This window comes from Drosophila arizonae, chromosome 2 (assembly GCF_054131065.1).
Source record: "Drosophila arizonae isolate 15081-1271.41 chromosome 2, UAZ_ARI_1.0, whole genome shotgun sequence".
In the NCBI taxonomy this organism is placed as follows: domain Eukaryota; kingdom Metazoa; phylum Arthropoda; class Insecta; order Diptera; family Drosophilidae; genus Drosophila; species Drosophila arizonae.
The window spans coordinates 32,775,188-32,792,695 of record NC_142922.1 but is presented as its reverse complement, the minus strand read 5'-3'; the positions used below and the strand labels follow the sequence as shown (position 1 = coordinate 32,792,695).

The following is a 17,508-nucleotide window of genomic DNA, read 5'->3' as shown; positions in this document are numbered from 1 at the left end:
ATGGCTGCCGCAGCCGCAGCCGCAGCCGCAGCCACTGCCACTGCCGATGTCGATGTCGATGTTGATGCCGAGGCGAAGGCGAAGGCGAAGGTTGTGGAAGCGCAGTCGGCGCACGAAGTGGCGTCGAGACATGAACGAAGCAAAAAGCAACAGCAACGGCAAATGAGAGTGAGTATACGGGGAGACAGAGCCGCCAGTAACAGTAACAGCAGCAACAGCAACAGCCTCAGACAGAGCCACTGCCGCAGCCACGGCACAACGTCAACAGCCAGAGCAATCAGATACTGAGACAGACGAACGGACGCGTTCCGCGAAGGGGAAAAGGTGTCGCTTGACGGTGGTTGAGAGCCAGAGTGAATGCTTCACTTGCCTCACTTGCCAGGGCTGGCCCATGCAGGCATGTATATATGCATGTGTGTGTGCGATATGGATGGGGATGTGGATGATGATGACAGCGTTGCGTTGCTTAGTTAGACAAAAAAAAATGAAAAAGGTCATAAACCCACAGCAGAAGCAGCGGCCGCAACACTTACGCTTGCCAGAACGCCAAAGGACAGAGGACAGAGGACAGAGGACAGAAGACAGAGAGATAGAGTACGAAAACGAAATGAAAATGGAAATAAGAATGAGAACGAACACGAACAGAAAGCTGAGAGCAACCACATGCCAGCAGCAAGCACCACTGCCGTCGCCGGCTGGCGGTGAAAAGATGAAAAGCCAGAGAAGCAGCAGTTCAAGCAAAAAGGCACAGCGATGGGCAATAAAATGCGTTGGCAGCTGCCCTCTTCTTCTGTTGCGCGCACTCGGCTCGCTCCGTCTCGCTCGCGCGCGCACTCACACGCACACACAGCCGCACATGAAAACAACCACCGGAGCACTCACGCTCGCACTCGCACTCGCACGAAGCGACTGACACTCACACACACAGACGCAGGCCCAATCATTTTATATACGCCATTTGCTGTCTGCTGTAGATACATTTGTATCTTTATGTGCGAAACGAGTCAGCGACGCGTCGGCGACGGAGATCTGTATATACTTTGCCTTTCCATGTGTGCGACTATATGTATGTGCATGTGACTGTGTGTGTGTGCGTCTGTAAACTCGCTGCTGACGACATCGGCATCAGCGACGAGTCAATTTTGAGTTTCAGTTTCGCATAGAAGTGGTTGTTGCTGTTTCTGTTGCTGTTGCTGTTGTTTTTTCTCTTCCTGAATTAATTTGATTGTTATTCCTTCGGCATTCCGTTCTGTACCCGAAATTAGCAGAAACGAAAGCAATCTGTCTAGATTCCACCACCACTAGCTCTTATCTTGAATCGGAATTGGGGTTCAGTTCCCAGTGCGCATCCATCACCCGTTTATCTTTTGATTACCACATCGAATCGTATTGAATTTGGGGGGCAAGGCAAACACACACACACACAAATATATAATAAAAACACAAATGAAAATAATAAAATAACATTGACAAGATGGTCGCCTAAAAACATTTTATTTTAACGCCTTCCATGGCTAAAATCGGTTGGATGTAGATAAGCCGAGAACAAATTAGCTCGATATCAATGGCTTTTTAGCCGACACCAAAATTATATATTCAAATGATACACTTTGATGTGAAACATGAACTCCATCGAACATATTTATTGTTATACCCTTCACCTATTCTAAACTCAAGCTTAAGCTGAATATAAGAAACACGAATCGAATCGAATCGAATATCAAATTCATTTTATTATATCAAATGTGTTTCAGGAAAGCGAATAGACTATAGACAATTAATACCACATTTAAACAGGTAAGAAAGCTTCAAGAGCGGCTTCGCGAATAGAAGATATCATAGATATTAGAAACATTTTCGAGCCTGCACTTTCACAATCATATTTGTCAAAAATCAATGTACACTTGATAAAATATCAGAACTCAAGGAGCAGCTGGAAATGAGCAGTTAGGAAAAATGTGACTGCTTGGTCAATTGTCTATTCCTTAAGGAATTTAATCAAATTTTCAATATTTTTTGGAAATTTCAAATGTTTATATGCTGCCTGCCTACATTTGCAAGTGAATTTCTTTTTTTTTTTTTTTTAATTGATCTGCGTCCAGTATATTAAGACTTGTAATAGGTTGGACAGACTCACAGAACTCGGGGCTAAGTCCACTCAGTTGGTCGCTGATGAAGAATATATCCTCTCTCTCTCTCTCTCTCTCTCTCTGACTCCCTCTCTGCATTTCTCCCTCTCTCCCTCCGTATGTATGCACAGAACGAAAAGATTCAATCCGGTTACCTCTTCTCAATAAGTAAAGTGTAAAATTAAAACAGATTTAGAGATATCGATTGAAAGGATAGGGTAGACAGCGTATAGTCCATAACTGTATACTGTCATCGGTTTCCAGGAAGGTGAACCAAAAGTAATAGACACTGAAATGAATTGTGCAAAGAATAATCTGCTTCGAATGCTGGCAGTCAAATATTGGAGGAAAGTGCACAATTGACCTTCCAATAAATATGGATTCCTTCATAATGATGACTAATGGAATAAAGTCGTCTTCTGGCAATGCCGAGCGCAGATAGAATCAAATCAAATCAATGATAACGATAATTTAATGATAACGAAGTCGTAAATCGGTTACACAAATAAGTAACTCAGGTCCAGTCAAGAATAACCGATCAGGAGATACCGCAAACCCTGCAAAGAGCGCTGCTTACTTCGAAGTGGCTCAAGGGAAATTAATGGCTGAATACATTTTTTTTTTACTTAAACTTACTTTTTAACTTAAATTATCCGAACGTAATAATGGCAGCCCAAGCCTCTGGGCTTTGAAATTCGTTTTATTTAAATTGGACGAGAAAAAGGATAAAAAATCCAAGTAATAAAAAATCTGTAAGATCAATACAAAATTCGTTATTTCGAAAGCTTTATGCATTAACTATCCATCCATATATATATTTCTCCTAAATATATACATATATATTTATTAAATTAAATTCATTAAATTAAAATTTTAAGATTTTCAGCTTTTCTGATTTAGTAAGTACAAACGGACAAAGAATGACCATCCGAATCCGGATATATTCAGATATACTTAATAGTGCGAAATGCGCCTTCCTCCTCCATGCCTGTAATATACATGTTTTTGTCCTATTTCCAATTTTCAATGCTCAGTGCAGGGCTAAACAATTGAAGAATCTTTATTAAAATATTTTCTACAGCGCTAAAGGAAGAAACAACGTAGCGGAAGGAAATACCCAGAAACTGAAAAGAATGAAATTGTGGATCATAAGCACTAAAGTAGGTCCAAGTATATTCCAAACTGTTTATTTTTTTTTTAAGCTACTGAAAGGTAGAAATAAAATCCTTACTAATTTATTTAATCCTTTAGTAAGATTAGATATTATCTTTTATTTATCAATAATAATAGGTAAATTTCATTTTTTTTAAATTATTTTATGTATTCATATTTATTTCACAGGACATTAACGCACTTATTTTTTCGGCTTTTTATTTTACATTATACGTTGTATTCAAAACGTTAGTCTATCAAAATAATGCACTCTAAGTGATTAAATAAAATTCCTCATCACAAAAATTTGTTTATATCTGATATGTGCAAAGCTTTAAAACAATATTCATGAGTTTCTTGTTTCCTTTTAAAAATAAATGAAAGCACAACTGCCAATAGTATCCAAATTTTTCTAGCTTGTAAGAAATTGACTATTCCTTATTCCCATTTGAGAATTTGGCGTCTGTACAATGTTTTTCTGAAAGTGAATGGAGTAGGCAGAATAAAGTTATTTGATAACTCCAATCACAGAACGAGTCCACTGCCCCTTGACGATAATAATGTAATTACTTCGGATATTGAAATGGTAAAGATATATGTTCTCTATATACATCCATACAAGTCAGAAAGCATTTATGACCGTTTGTCTGTTCATCTAGGTATATTGGTTAAAGACTTTAATTTATCTCATTTAGATATCACGCATAAATTTAAATTTACCTCAAATAATCGATATCTATCTCATTCGGTCAATTGACTAGTCACATATTGATTAATCGCTATGATTACGCATTGTCTCTTTACATTCACCTAAGCAGATTGTTGTTTTTGTCACACCTAAAAAGCTGCATAATGTTTGCTCTAGCTCTAAAAGTGTAGGAGATATAATTAAATAAGTAGCTTTCGATAAGGTTTTTAATCGATATTTAGAGAAAAGCTCGATATGCGCGTGATATACACGAACCTAGGAAAAATATTAAGTTCTCTAGTTCTTATATCTTCTGAGATCGACGCGACATACGGGCGGACGAACGGTCGGACAGATAGACGGGCAGGGCTAAATCGACTCAGCTCGTCGCCCTGATCAAGAATATATATACTTTGTGGGGTCTGTCACGGTCTGTTACATACTTTTAACAAAACCATTATACCCTGATTTCCCATTGAAAATGGGTTCAGGGTAAAATATCGTCAATTTGAAAAAATGCAACTGAAAATGCCAGCTTGATAAAGTTTCATCGAGCGTACCGGATTGACCTCCGGCCCAGATGGTAGAATACACATTAATAGAATACCGCCAGCTGAAAAACTTTTCAGGATACATATTTTTCGACTTGCCTCATCTCTAAATTGTGACTATAAATAATTTTTGGTAAATCACTAAAGGTCATTATGAATATGGTCGTTAAATTTTGAGCTCTTTAACTGTAACTATAGAGACTACTGTTCTCCTGCATTGCCACGCTCATACCTTTCACTTTCACTTCATGAATGAGTATACAAATATAAATTTAAACACTCCTGCCTACAAAGAAGCAAAGGACATTTTAAGGATACTATGTATACACGTTCACTTTCATTTCAGCATGAGTTGGGGATGGTTGAATGATTTTTGATTTGTATGACATTATAGGATTACAGACTTATGTCCATCTCATGCATATCCATACGATTTCATTATGTCCGACAGCAAGTAAAGAATATCTTGCATATGAAATGTGCGAATTGCTCTCCGCCTGCAATATGTGAAGATAGATAGATTCACATCCAATTGAGGCGGGCCAAAATCAAGTACAAGTTAGAATAGAAATGTAAGATGTTTTTTGGTCGAAAGGTTTTGAAAACTAAAAGTCGATTGGGTTTGTTACATCGGCAAACAAGTCAAGTGGTCGCATTGCTAAAAACAACCCAGAAGTAAATTTCGGCTAGGGGTGCGATAATTGCATTCGACTTCAAAGCAAATATCTGTCATGCGCCACCCTATGAAACCGAATAGAGTTCGATAGACACGCATACGCGCTCCTTGTACATAACATAAAAAACGCATTAAGTCGCAGGGAAACACTTTACTTCACCATCTTTCAAGCTTCACAGAGGGGAATTCCAATGTTTACATAACGGGGTGCATTTTATGGCATTTCCTTTGTGCGCATATTTTGCATCCCTTCAATGCCGATTACTATAACATAATAGTAACATATAACCAAGTGCAAGTATATAAGGCAGAATATGTTTCCTACCCTCAGGCCCTATGAATATAATTGAAGTTCAAATCTTATCATAAGTTAACATTTCATTTTTGAGCCCGTGCATATGTGTTATACGTAGACCTTGCCTTTCTTTCCGGTCTGCTACTCATTCTGTCTCATCTTTTATTAAAGGATAACATATTTTGATGTCACGGGCTCTCATCAAAGCCGAATTCCATAGGCAAAAGTCATACACATCTTGTTTCGTCTCTTTGAAACTAATGCAACGTACGTGTGCCTTCCTTATATTTAGTATATATTTTAAGTATAAAATTTACCATACTGAACAGTAATTTTCACATATTGAATTTCATAGTCCATATATTTATCTTCGTTTAAGAAAAAGCTGAGCTTTTTATGGTGTGCTTAAAACAAGTTAAAGTACTTTAGTCGGCATTTAGCGACATTTCGCCCTGAACCCTGCGGACAACATTCCAAGCATACTTTATACATATATACCATAAAAACACATATACATGCACACCGGCGCATACACGCATAAGCACGCCTTTTGCCCACTGCACAGCGAATGCTTTCGTTTATTGTTGAATAACTCTTGTTTTAAATGGACATTTAATAACATCTAAACACATAACAAAAGAAGTATCGATTTTTATCGATAATAAGAGAATGCGTTTAATTAGTATACAGAAATATACACATTGTAAGCCTCTCGCTGAGCAATTCAAACAATCGATTCAACATATGGAAGGAGTGGCTCAATTCATCGCATTGACTGTTATTAATATTATTTAAGTTTACATGATATTTAATAATTCCATAACTGCATCTATCTTAAAATCAAGTTTAATCGGAATAAAAAGTATCTTCCAGGGGAAATTTTTCATTGTTTACATTTCAGAATATTTTGCATACTCACCGGGCCTCGACTATCGGGAAAAGGTATAAATTTACAATTGGAATCCTAGAACATTGGCTTTAATAACATTTTCATAATTGCACTTACTTTAATTTGTTTGGTCAACTGGTGATGAATTAAAAGGTACGATGAGCTATAATGTATTAACTGCTAAGGTCATTATAATATTATGCTATAAAAGAAATAGCCAATAGGGAGTCCACTGCCTCGATACCTCAAATACTACTTGCTTGCTTTAATGTTTTATGTTAACTTTTATTTCTATTCTATTCTACATAAATATCACTCTAGTAGCAAATTAGATTCTTAAATTACATTTATCAGTGGATGCTCCTCCATAGGTAGGAACTCTCTCTTGCACGGAGACCTCAATATTCCTTACGAGGAAGACTCAGCAGACGGTATCTCCAGGGGCTAGATAACCATGTAAGAGTGCTAGCAATAAATCTACTTGACAATGCACAAACCAGACGTATAAAGAGAAGGCACTCACTGGACTATGGGCCTGACGACTGTCAGTCTCTCTCTATGTAATACAAATTATTTATTGTCTAGTCAAGAGATTATAAGTAAATAAATAAGCGAAAAAGATTTCGTTTGTCTGATGCTGAAGCATATATCCAATAAGCCAAAAGCCATACAGAACAAATTTAAGTGAACCTCTACTATATATATTTAGAATATTAAAACTCTGTCGGGCAGTCAGAGAAACAGGGATGGATTACCAATAACCCTAATTAATATGCATACATTTCATGAAATCAAACATGCGTTGTGTCAGACATCTCTTTTCAGAAGTCACTTGCTGTGTTTCATTTTATGGAAGGAGCTGGTGTGTCTATAATATAGAATCTATCCGCTAAAAATGGATCCGATCTCTAACTTTAATTTGTGACTAGCTGTGTTATCATTATCATTATTATCAGTAGACTATATCTGCATAACTTACAACGGATCGATAGATAGATCATATAAAATTTTACTTTGTGCACATTAGATTAAAAACAACGTGAATGAGTGAATATCCCATGGTTAATTTATTATGTTAGGGGAAAAAATTGTATCGACGCCTTTCACATTTGTAAATAAAACTTCAGACATCACAGTTACGTAATAATTTATTTAACCTTATGACATATTTCAAAACAAGACTATTTCGATCTAGATTTCATTTGTAGAAGCGCTGCATTTTATCTTATATGAAAATATAAACGTTAACGCTAACTCAGAATAGAAATGTAACTCTTAAAAGAAATGTATGCAAATAAATAAACAAAGGAAATAATAATTGACTTGAATTATCTGAACTTGGAGGTAGTAAAAATTAATATTAGCTTTTGTATTTCAAATAGATTGCAAATTTATGTTGTATATGTTTATTTATTCTTTGTATTAGTAACTTCTATGGATGCTTATGAATAAATTCGATGCTGAGAGGTCGTCCTTGAATCGCTTCGATAACCTCTGCGACAAGAGCCTTAATAGTGGCCAGAAGTACTTACCAAAATAAAAATCGAACTCAAAGGAATAAAGAAAGGATATTAAAACTAAGATTGGATAAACCGAACATTAATAGACGAACCAAGAGGGTTTTTGACCGAATTCTCAAGATATTTTGGTAACTCAGTAATGAAATGCAAAGTGACGAATTAGCTAAATGAGTTACATTTGCGTTAGTTTGGAAATTGTGTATATTTGTTGGATTTAATTTTTGCAATTTGTTTATTTTATTCACAATAATTAACTTTTTAAAAAAGAGAATTGCTAATGCTATGTAAAAATTTTCTAAACAAACTATAATCGAACATAAGCATAAACATAACCGACTTTAGACTACAACTTATGCAAAAGGTGTGAAAGAATAATAATACAAGAACTAGGATAAAGCAATTGGCGAAATAATTTCATTAATAATTAAGTATGTATGTATAGTATATATGTGTATGTATACATACTTATATATACATATGTATATAGGCATACGACAATCATGTATGTAGGCATACTTGTACACAATATATTATATAATGTATGAAGCAAAACATTAACAAAAATTCGATAATTACACAACATAACTGAACTTAGATGTAATATCAGGATTAAGCTGAGTTGATATACATAATACATATATAAACATATATATATATATATATGTGTGTGCCTTACTATGTATATATATATGTAGTCTATATATAATTGTAATGTAAGTAACTTTAAGGTATGTATTGTAAATTAATTGTTGCTCAACTCCCTTCGATTCGATTCCACGTGTATTTCTTAAATGTTATTAGTTAAATGAATTTCCTTCTTTAGGGTTTCTTTCATTTGTTTTTAGTTTTAGTTTTAATTTATGTTTTTACGTTAGCGTTCGCTATTTTCTTGTGTCAGATCAAAAGCGCCATTAACTATGAAGTAAATATGCACAGACATCAAATAAATTTCAATAAAATTAATTCGACTTTTGTATTCGAAAATTCTACATTCATAATATTCTTTGTTTTACTTATTTATTTGTGTTTTTACTAATTTCTCGTTTTTCTTTGTTTTTTTTTACTGACAAACCACAAATTGATTTCAGACGGTTCCATTTAAGTTTCAGAGTGCATCCGCTTTTCGTTTGATGCGCTTTATGTCTTAGTTTATATACAGGAACTTAATATTTACCTAAGAAACACGACACAACGAACAATATATGTAATGACAAAATTTATGCTAAAAGTCCGGCTCTGTTTAACTGAATTGCATATTGTGTGGTGTGATCAGATACATATATATATATATATATATTGGGGCTCATATGTGTGTGTGTGTGAATATATATTTTGTGCTGTCTGTAAAAATTGTTAAACAATTTATTTGTTTCGCTTGAAGAACTTGCTGTGGACCTACACTTGGATTTAACCTGCGCTTACATTAAAATCTACTACTTCAATTGTATTTGTATTCATAATTAATATGGATATTATTTCGTATATGCATATAATATTTATAGTTCAAAATTAATTATTAATGCGCTTTAATTTATGAGAGATAGAGCGAGAGAAAGATAGACAGTGGGAGGGAGAGAGATGGAGAGAAAGAAAGCTGAAGGATATATTTAATATACACAAAGTATTTTCAAATATTCAATGTGCATCATTCTACTGCTCCTTCGGCCTCTTCTTCTTCTTCTTCTCCCAGTTTTCATATATTGTTTACATTAAGGTTTCATGCAGCTAACTCTGCAACTGCACGCATCTACTGCACCAAGCCATAATAAACTGGGTGATTTACATTTGTTTGCCTATGACTTTGCTTTTGCTTTTGCTTTTATATAGGGTTACTTCAAGAACGGACTTATCAACTAACTGTACTTCATTAAAGAACATTTCGACACTCTTGTTGGGGTGAGCCAACGGTTTAAACTTTGAATAAAACAGCAACGCCAGCTCTTAGGCTCCTAGCTGCCTCCCTCCTCGTCGTCCGCCACATTCCTGCCCTCAAAATGCTCTCTGGAGTCCGATGTGTTTGGCATACAGGGTTCGGTTGTGGATCTCGTCTCTCAGCTAGCACGTAAAGTCGAGCATCATCTCGTTCTTGACCGGGTTCAACATTGCATTCGAACTGAGATGGGGCTCGAAATGTGGCTGCGACGTCGGATGGGGATTGGCTAAATGCTAGTAGGTGGCAAAGCCCATGGCGCCGGCGTTGCTGTTGTCCAAAGGTCACTGGTGCATCTTCGTAGCATGATGACCCATGCTCAGGCCCAGGTTGAGATGGTGGTTGTTGTGGTGCTGCTGTGCGGCCTGAGCATGATTGTGGTTGCTGCTGGAGTTGTTGTTGTTGTTCTGCTGCGTGGCCTGTCGCTGCGAGTTCTTCTTGTTCTTCATGCGTCGATTTTGAAACCAGATTTTTACCTAAACACACACACCACAGAGTCATGCGAACCAATTACAATCGTTGCACTCATTATCAATCCCATCTCCACTCACCTGACGCTCCGTCAGCTGTAGATTACGCGCCAACTCCCAACGCTTCTGCTTCGAGACGTACGCATTGAAAAGAAACTCCTTCTCCAGCTCCAACGTCTGGAACTTTGAGTACGGCTTGCGCTTTTTTCGCACCGACACCTGTCCGGTCCACTCATGCATCGCATTCGTTGGCGTACAAGGCCCGACAGCGCCTACCGAGAGGCCACCAGAGGTGCCTGGCGACACAAGACAAATATTAAAATATTCACATATTAAATGAATCATACATAATTTACTAATTAATATCAGATACTAACATCAAACCCTGATTGAAACCTGTCTGTCCAATAACATAAAATTTAAAACTATCTATCTATCCCTCATTTCAAATCCTACTTATATTATATGCATTCTTAAATATTAAGTACATATTAAAACTGTTTGTAATCATCTTCCTATACTCTGCTATTTATATCGGAGGGTTGTTTGGGAGTGGCTACTCGAAGGTGGTGTCGGGGTAAATACACATGCATATACATATATGCCTATCGAACAGATATTTTCAATACGCTAATTAAACGGCAAACTCTCTAGTTGCGTCGTTTTCGCTATGGGCAAAATCAAAGTGGAACAGCGATAAAGCGAGTGGAAGGCTGTTGCGACTTACCTGTGCTCGAGTAGGCTTCGGGGAAGGCGCGCAGCCCACCAGGTGAGGAGTAGGTGGGCGTCTCGTAGCTGGACTGCGAGGTGCCCTCCACTGACTGCCGCGCCGCTGCCGCCGCACTAACTGAAGCATGGCGCTCGTCGGTGGCGCTCATGTAGGCTGCCGCTGCAGCGGAGGTTGGCTGATCGCGATAGTTGGGCCAATATGCAGGCTACAGCGAGGGAGGCGCGGGGAAAGGTGGAAAAGCAAAGGTGAGGTTGACATTGAGTTGTTTACGAGACGGCCGAGTCGACTGTGCGGCACGATTTGAGCCGGAGAGCAAGTCAGTGTAGCTGCTGCTGCTGGCCTCGAGCACTCACCTGAAACTGGGTCTCGGGGTAGCCGTAGAACATAGGCTTGCGATCCCTATCGAGATAGTACGGTGAGGCATGGTACTGGTTGAACTCATTCTCGTACGGCCACGGATGCGCGTGCCGCTTAACTGGCGTCGTTGCGTCCGTTTCAAAGCCAGGCCTGATCGCGGGTATATGTATTGGTGCTAATGAGATGGACATGTCTGTAAAATACAATACATCGGGGTTATTGATGACCTGTCATATAACACAGCTCAACGAACATTGTTCGTTCTTAATTAAGCACTTAAATCTAAACACACATATATATACATATATATATACATATATACATACATTAAAGTCTAGAAATAGCGTTGTAATAGAACTGCATTAGTTAAAGCAGTTCTATGAGTAAGCCCATATTATTTTTGAAAATATTAAAATATATAAACATTATAAGTATAATAATAATATAAATATTATATTAAAATATATAAATTGAAATTTTCTTAAATTTGAGTATAGTTACTGTATAGGGAAATAATAAGGGAATTATTATTATAACATTAGTTATAGCTGCGTATTTTTTCAACAAATTTTAAATTTAATATAAACTAAATTTTGATATAATATTTTTTTTCTTTTTTTTTAGGAATTCATTTATTGCGGCTTTTGTCTTTGACTCTATAGCGCAGTCATTATTATATTATTATATTTACTAATTAATAATAATAAAACAAAAAAACCCTACTAGTCTTAAAAAAATACCTGAGCATTAAATATTTATTTATAAAATACATGTAGTATAAAAATAAATAAATAAAAGAATATTTACATTTGGACTATGTACATTTGGATTATCTAAAAATTCTAAACTAATTCATGTGATCAAACTACTTTTATTCAGAAAACAAAACATTATATTTCTATGAAGAGTTTATTGCATGCTAACCAGATAATCTAGTAATTCCTCTTTTCATACCATATATACAGACAACTACCACCTCGAAATTGTAGTTCTACAGAAATAATTATTAATTTATTTTAAATATATGTATTTTATTTTTATAAATTGTATTTATATTTATTTTATTTATTATGTATTTATATTTATATTTTATATTTTTATATATTTCTTTTATTTAATTTGTTATTTTATTATATTGTTTTTCTATTTATTTTGAAATTGTTTTTATGGCCTTATAATTATTGTAAATTAATCAGCATTTTATAAGATTATATAGTTGGTTTTTTTTTTTTTTTTCTTTTTGTATATTTTATTATTGTTGACTACAGCTTCTAGAATTCGGTTAAATTGAGCACCAACGTTTTTAATCACTCTTATTTGGGAACGTTTTATAAAGATTCATAGGCTTATAAATAATATTTCTTATTATTTAGCCATTAGTATTCTAATTGCTATTTCTATTCATATTCCTATTTCATCTTCAATTTATATTATGTAATTTACATATTATACCCAGTAAGACTATTAATGAGAAACTATATTAAATTATAATTAACAATATCTTAAAAAAAAAAAAAAGATTAATCATTATCTAATCGTATGCAATTGTACAAATTGATTTAAAAAAAAAAAAATCGATTGTAAGTGGAATATAAATATAAATTCTTAGAGATCCCAAACAGAATAAAAAATTTCACGTGTTGTGAATAGATCATATATTAAAGAGTCTTTGAATAAGGGAATATAGAATGACTATTTGCATGAGAATTTCAAGCCCAATTGGATTTTCGATTTGCTTGTCTCTGCCGCATTGACAACTCCAATTGGAAGATGCTTTGGGGGCTTACCTGCTTGCTGAGAACTGACACTGGAGGGAGAGACACTCGCTGTTGTTGGCGCAACAATTTGGCTCTGGCCAGATGCCACAACAGAGCTTTGTTGCTGGAGACTTGAGGTGGCGCCACTAGGGGCGCTGTTTGGCGTCTGTTGTTGTTGCTGCTGCTGCTGTTGTTGTTGTTGTTGTTGTTGTTGCTGCTGATGATGAGGTGATGTGAGATGCTGAGTCTGCTGTGGGGCAGTTCCAGTAGGCGTCTGGGCGGGACTAAGGGCACTGCCAACAGGAGTTGTTGTAAGTTGTTGCTGCTGCTGCTGTTGCTGTTGCTGCTGTGGCGGGGGCAGGTGCTGGAGAGGCGGCTGTTGTTGCTGCTGCTGCACGGGCACGATTGGCACAGGTGGGGGATCCTCATACATAGCAGCATGCGTAGGTGTGGAATGTGTTGTAGGCGTCGTCTGCTGCTGCTGCTGCTGCTGCTGCTGCAGCACAGAAGTTGGCGTGGACAATGCAACCGAGGCGGAGGAGACAACCGTATGCTGCAGATGATGATGCAGTGGCTGGGTCTGAGGCAGGTGGTGGTGATGGTGCGGATGGTGATGCAGTTGCTGCAAATGCTGCGCGGACTGTTGCAATTGTTGCTGTTGCTGCTGCTGTTGTTGCTGCTGCAGTTGTTGTTGCTGCTGCTGCTGTTGTTGCTGCTGCTGCTGCTGCTGCTGCTGTTGCTGGTGGTGTTGGAGCACGGCGGACGTCGAGGAGGGGTGGGGATGTGGATGTGGATGAGGATGTGTATGATGCGGCCCCCACCAAGCCCCGGCAGTGGCGTGCGACCCGACTGCCGAGACATCGTGGGGGTCGTAGAGAGCGCACGCCAGCGGGATGGTTGGGGTTTGGGGGAGGGGTGGAATATTTACGGTTATTTTGAATGCGGTTCAGTCAGTCGGCGGGAACAAAAGGATCACTCTCAACACACCAAACACACCAATCGGGACACAGCCCTGGCCCACAGATCAGAGTGATTCGCACTATTCCTTGGTCTTTGTTTCAATTTCGTTTTTGTTTTCCAATTGTTTTCAACAATTTTTACGTTCAGCTGAAACGTATTGCATTCAATTCAAGATTTTCCCAATATTTTCGCTTTGATTTGAATGGATTCGCAGTCATATGAAAACAGTTTCTTACGGTTATTCTAGTCGATTCAGTCGTTGTTTCACTCACGCACACACACACGTACACGTAGACGACACGCACACACGCACACGCCACAAACGCAGGCACCCTGAGCTGAGCTGAGCTGAATGAGATACGCCGTTGCGTGTGAGGGAGAGCGGCAGAGTGAAGAGCGGTTCTGGACGGGCGAAGAGAGCGCGAATTACATAAAACCACCCACAGTTGTTGCTGTCGCTGCTGGGCCGACCTATTCGATCGAAAGCGAGTCAAAGAGAAGAACGAGCACAGGGTGACTACAGTGTTCAGAGCTGGCACAAATGTTTTCAAATTGGGCTTTTCAATTGGCCATCAACCTGATTTAATATTGTTTTTTGGTCAACTTGTTTTATTTATTTATTTATTTATTTTTATTTTTTTTTTTGCTACAACGAGTGTTACTTCTTTTCTTTTTATTTGATTTATTTTTATTTTGTTTAATTTTTTGTACTTTGTATTCACTGTTGAAGTTTAGTAAACATTATAGTTATAGTTTCGTTTGGGGAATTGTGATATTGTTGTTGTTTGTGTTATTATTATTATTATTCTTGTTTTTATTGTTTTTATTGGCCGGCACAATTGGCGCGAGAAAATTCCAATGCGTGAGAGGGAGTATAAAAGTTGTTTGCTTGATTTTTTATTTGCTGTTGCTTTTTTTTTTTTACTGGTCATAAAATTTGATTTTACGATGAAAACAAACAATTAAACTCGGCGCTCGAGCAGTTAACAGATATACTACTAGCACATTATTTGACGCCTTTTCAGTTGTTTTATTCTTGTATATTTTGAAAATTTGTGACTAAATGAAATATTTGAACCGAACGGCCGCAACACTCCAAGCAGAGTGTAATCCGACAACGAATTTGCCTCAAATTTGACTCAAAGTTCTCGACGTAGTGGCTGTCGCTGCTTGGATACCCAAGTCGGTAATGCTGCTGCCGTCGCACGTCTTCAACCGCGCAGAGCGAAGCACAAATTTACACTGACAACAGCAGCGAAAACGACAACAATCAGCAGAGGCAAAGGCAGCAGCGGCAGCAACAGCAACAGCAATAGCACAGCACAAGCGGTGGGGAGTCGTGGTGTCGGACTCTCACTCTCACAAAGCCAACGACTGTCGACAGACGACGGGGACGGTCGACAGACGGCGATGGTGGGAAGAGTCAGGCAGAGTCAGAGTCAAGATGTGAACAAAAGGCATTCGATACGTGTGCCTGACAGCGCGGCGCCTTGTGTCCGTGTGCCCAAGAGAGCCTCGCGCATGCGCATGCTCAGCACAGCGAGCTCGGTCGTCGTCTCACCAGAGCCGAGCGAGCCGAGCGGCGTGTGTGTGTGACGCTGCATCGGTGGTGGGTATTGTTGTCGCGGCTCTCTTCGCGGCGCGCGTTATGCACACGCACAGTGTGTGTGTGTGAATATGAATACGCAGCTCGCTGGTGTGCGTGCACACGTTTACCCATACGCGTACTCACTTGATTGACTTGAAGAGAGAGTTTGGGCGCCAACTCAGAAACTGAACGCTCCATCAGATTTTTTAGTTTTCTGCTTCCTTTTTTTCGTAAAACAGAAAAATAAATATCTACGATCATTTTCTACTACTCAGCAGGTGCACTTACTATATATACTATATATACATTCGTACTAAGAATTCTTGGCATGCCAGTAGACAACATAGCACACTGCATGTAGACACACACATATGCAGCCACATGCCTACACACATACTGTACATGTGCATAGTTAGCCTTTGTTTGCTCTTTTCGTTTTGTTTAGCGTTCTCCTTCTCTATCTCACTGTTTGTATACCTCTCTCTCTGTCCCACTCTCTCTCTTCCACATAACTCTCTCTCTCTCTCCCTCTCTCTCAGTCACACTTTGGCATGCACTCTTTCTGGTGCGTGCCGCAGCAATAACAAAGTCTTTTCTATATGTTTGTTTGGGGCTGATTTAAATATATATTTGTCTGCCGCACCAGAGCGCCATCTATGGCCGAGATTTCAATGCAAAGGGACTGAGCTGACCACCTCGGCATTGACATGGAAGGCATGCGATGTTTTCGGTTTCCTTCTGATTTTCTCTCTTTTCGAAGTCCTGTAAAATAATAAACAGCAAATACAACTAAGCACTGGCATTTGAGGCGCCTTCGTATCGCACTTTATTATGACCCACAGCAAAAGAAAATATATTAAAAGCACCCCTTTCAGGGCGCTAATTAATCAAAATGAGCTGAGTAAATATATACATATATGCACTTATACATACATAAATAGAATAATTTACGACAGACAAATTGATACAATTGCCAGGCCCTAGAAACAATATCTACGGGCCCCTGTACGAACTGTCTCGTTTCCTTCCGCCATGAACCGACCCCGTCCGACCCGAGCCATGCGACAATTGCCGAATTTAACTCGGCGATGGACAATTATGAGCGTTTTACGACAATTTCTATTGGAAGAAAACGGTCCAGGACAAGGGCGGAGAAATGTTGACAATGATTGGAACACGAATTTCCCATACTCTCAGACACACACACACAACCGCGCACACGTTCGCATATTGCATAGTATGTGAGCTGAGGATAGGAATCCTTCAAGGCTGCTATTTATAATATTTGTGTATAATTATTTCAACTTATCCAAATGAATGATACATCGAATAACTTCGATAACATGTAATTTCTTAGAAATAGTTTCTTATAGTAAGCACATAAATTTAATATATGAATATACTTACACTTATACATATATGGAAAAGGAATGTTATTCCTTGCTTACTCTAAGAATTTTTTTGATATATGCTTACCTGGTGGCTGGGAACTGACACTGGAGGGGGAGATACTCGCCGCTATCGGCGCAACAATATGAGTTTGGTTGGCCACTGCTGAAAATGACTCCTCAGGCGGATTAAGGGCGAGTGCAGCAATAACTACTAGAGTTGCTAGAAATAGTTAGAGAATAAGATGAGATATATAGATTATATAAAATTGAAGAGAAAGGGAGAGAGAGAGAGAAAGAGAGAGATATTCAGATATTATTAATATTTGTATCAATTAAAGTTAATTGATTTAATGAATCCAAATTGGTAACATGCTCAAACTGGTAACAATGTGGAAACTATAAATAAATGCGATTAACTGCAGACG

At 38.0% G+C, this 17,508-nt stretch overlaps 1 protein-coding gene and 1 long non-coding RNA gene across 2 annotated transcripts; one reads left to right on the top strand and one right to left on the bottom strand.

The window, feature by feature from the left end:
• LOC149270921 (uncharacterized) lies at positions 1-3,320 on the top strand. Its single transcript, XR_016268648.1, has 2 exons — positions 1-168; positions 1,269-3,320. It is a non-coding gene; the product is annotated as an uncharacterized LOC149270921 (long non-coding RNA).
• Positions 3,321-8,943: 5,623 nt separating this feature from the next.
• Positions 8,944-17,071, bottom strand: Abd-B (Homeobox protein abdominal B). The gene is made up of 5 exons (XM_018000426.2): positions 13,175-17,071; positions 11,384-11,580; positions 11,028-11,235; positions 10,382-10,596; positions 8,944-10,306 (listed from the first exon to the last, which is right to left on the bottom strand). Exons 1-5 carry the CDS (start codon positions 13,575-13,577, stop codon positions 10,115-10,117), a joined length of 1,215 nt encoding a protein of 404 aa, XP_017855915.2. The 5' UTR covers positions 13,578-17,071; the 3' UTR covers positions 8,944-10,114.
• Between the last annotated feature and the right edge of the window lie 437 nt (positions 17,072-17,508).

Excerpts from the sequence above, each read along its gene's own strand:
- Abd-B (XM_018000426.2), bottom strand. The coding sequence starts at position 13,577 with ATGTATGAGGATCCCCCACCTGTGCCAATCGTGCCCGTGCAGCAGCAG. Across the intron at positions 11,581-13,174 it reads TGTCAGTTCTCAGCAAGCAG|ACATGTCCATCTCATTAGCA; the intron begins GTAAGCCCCCAA and ends TGTATTTTACAG. Across the intron at positions 11,236-11,383 it reads ACCCCGAGACCCAGTTTCAG|CCTGCATATTGGCCCAACTA; the intron begins GTGAGTGCTCGA and ends CCCTCGCTGTAG.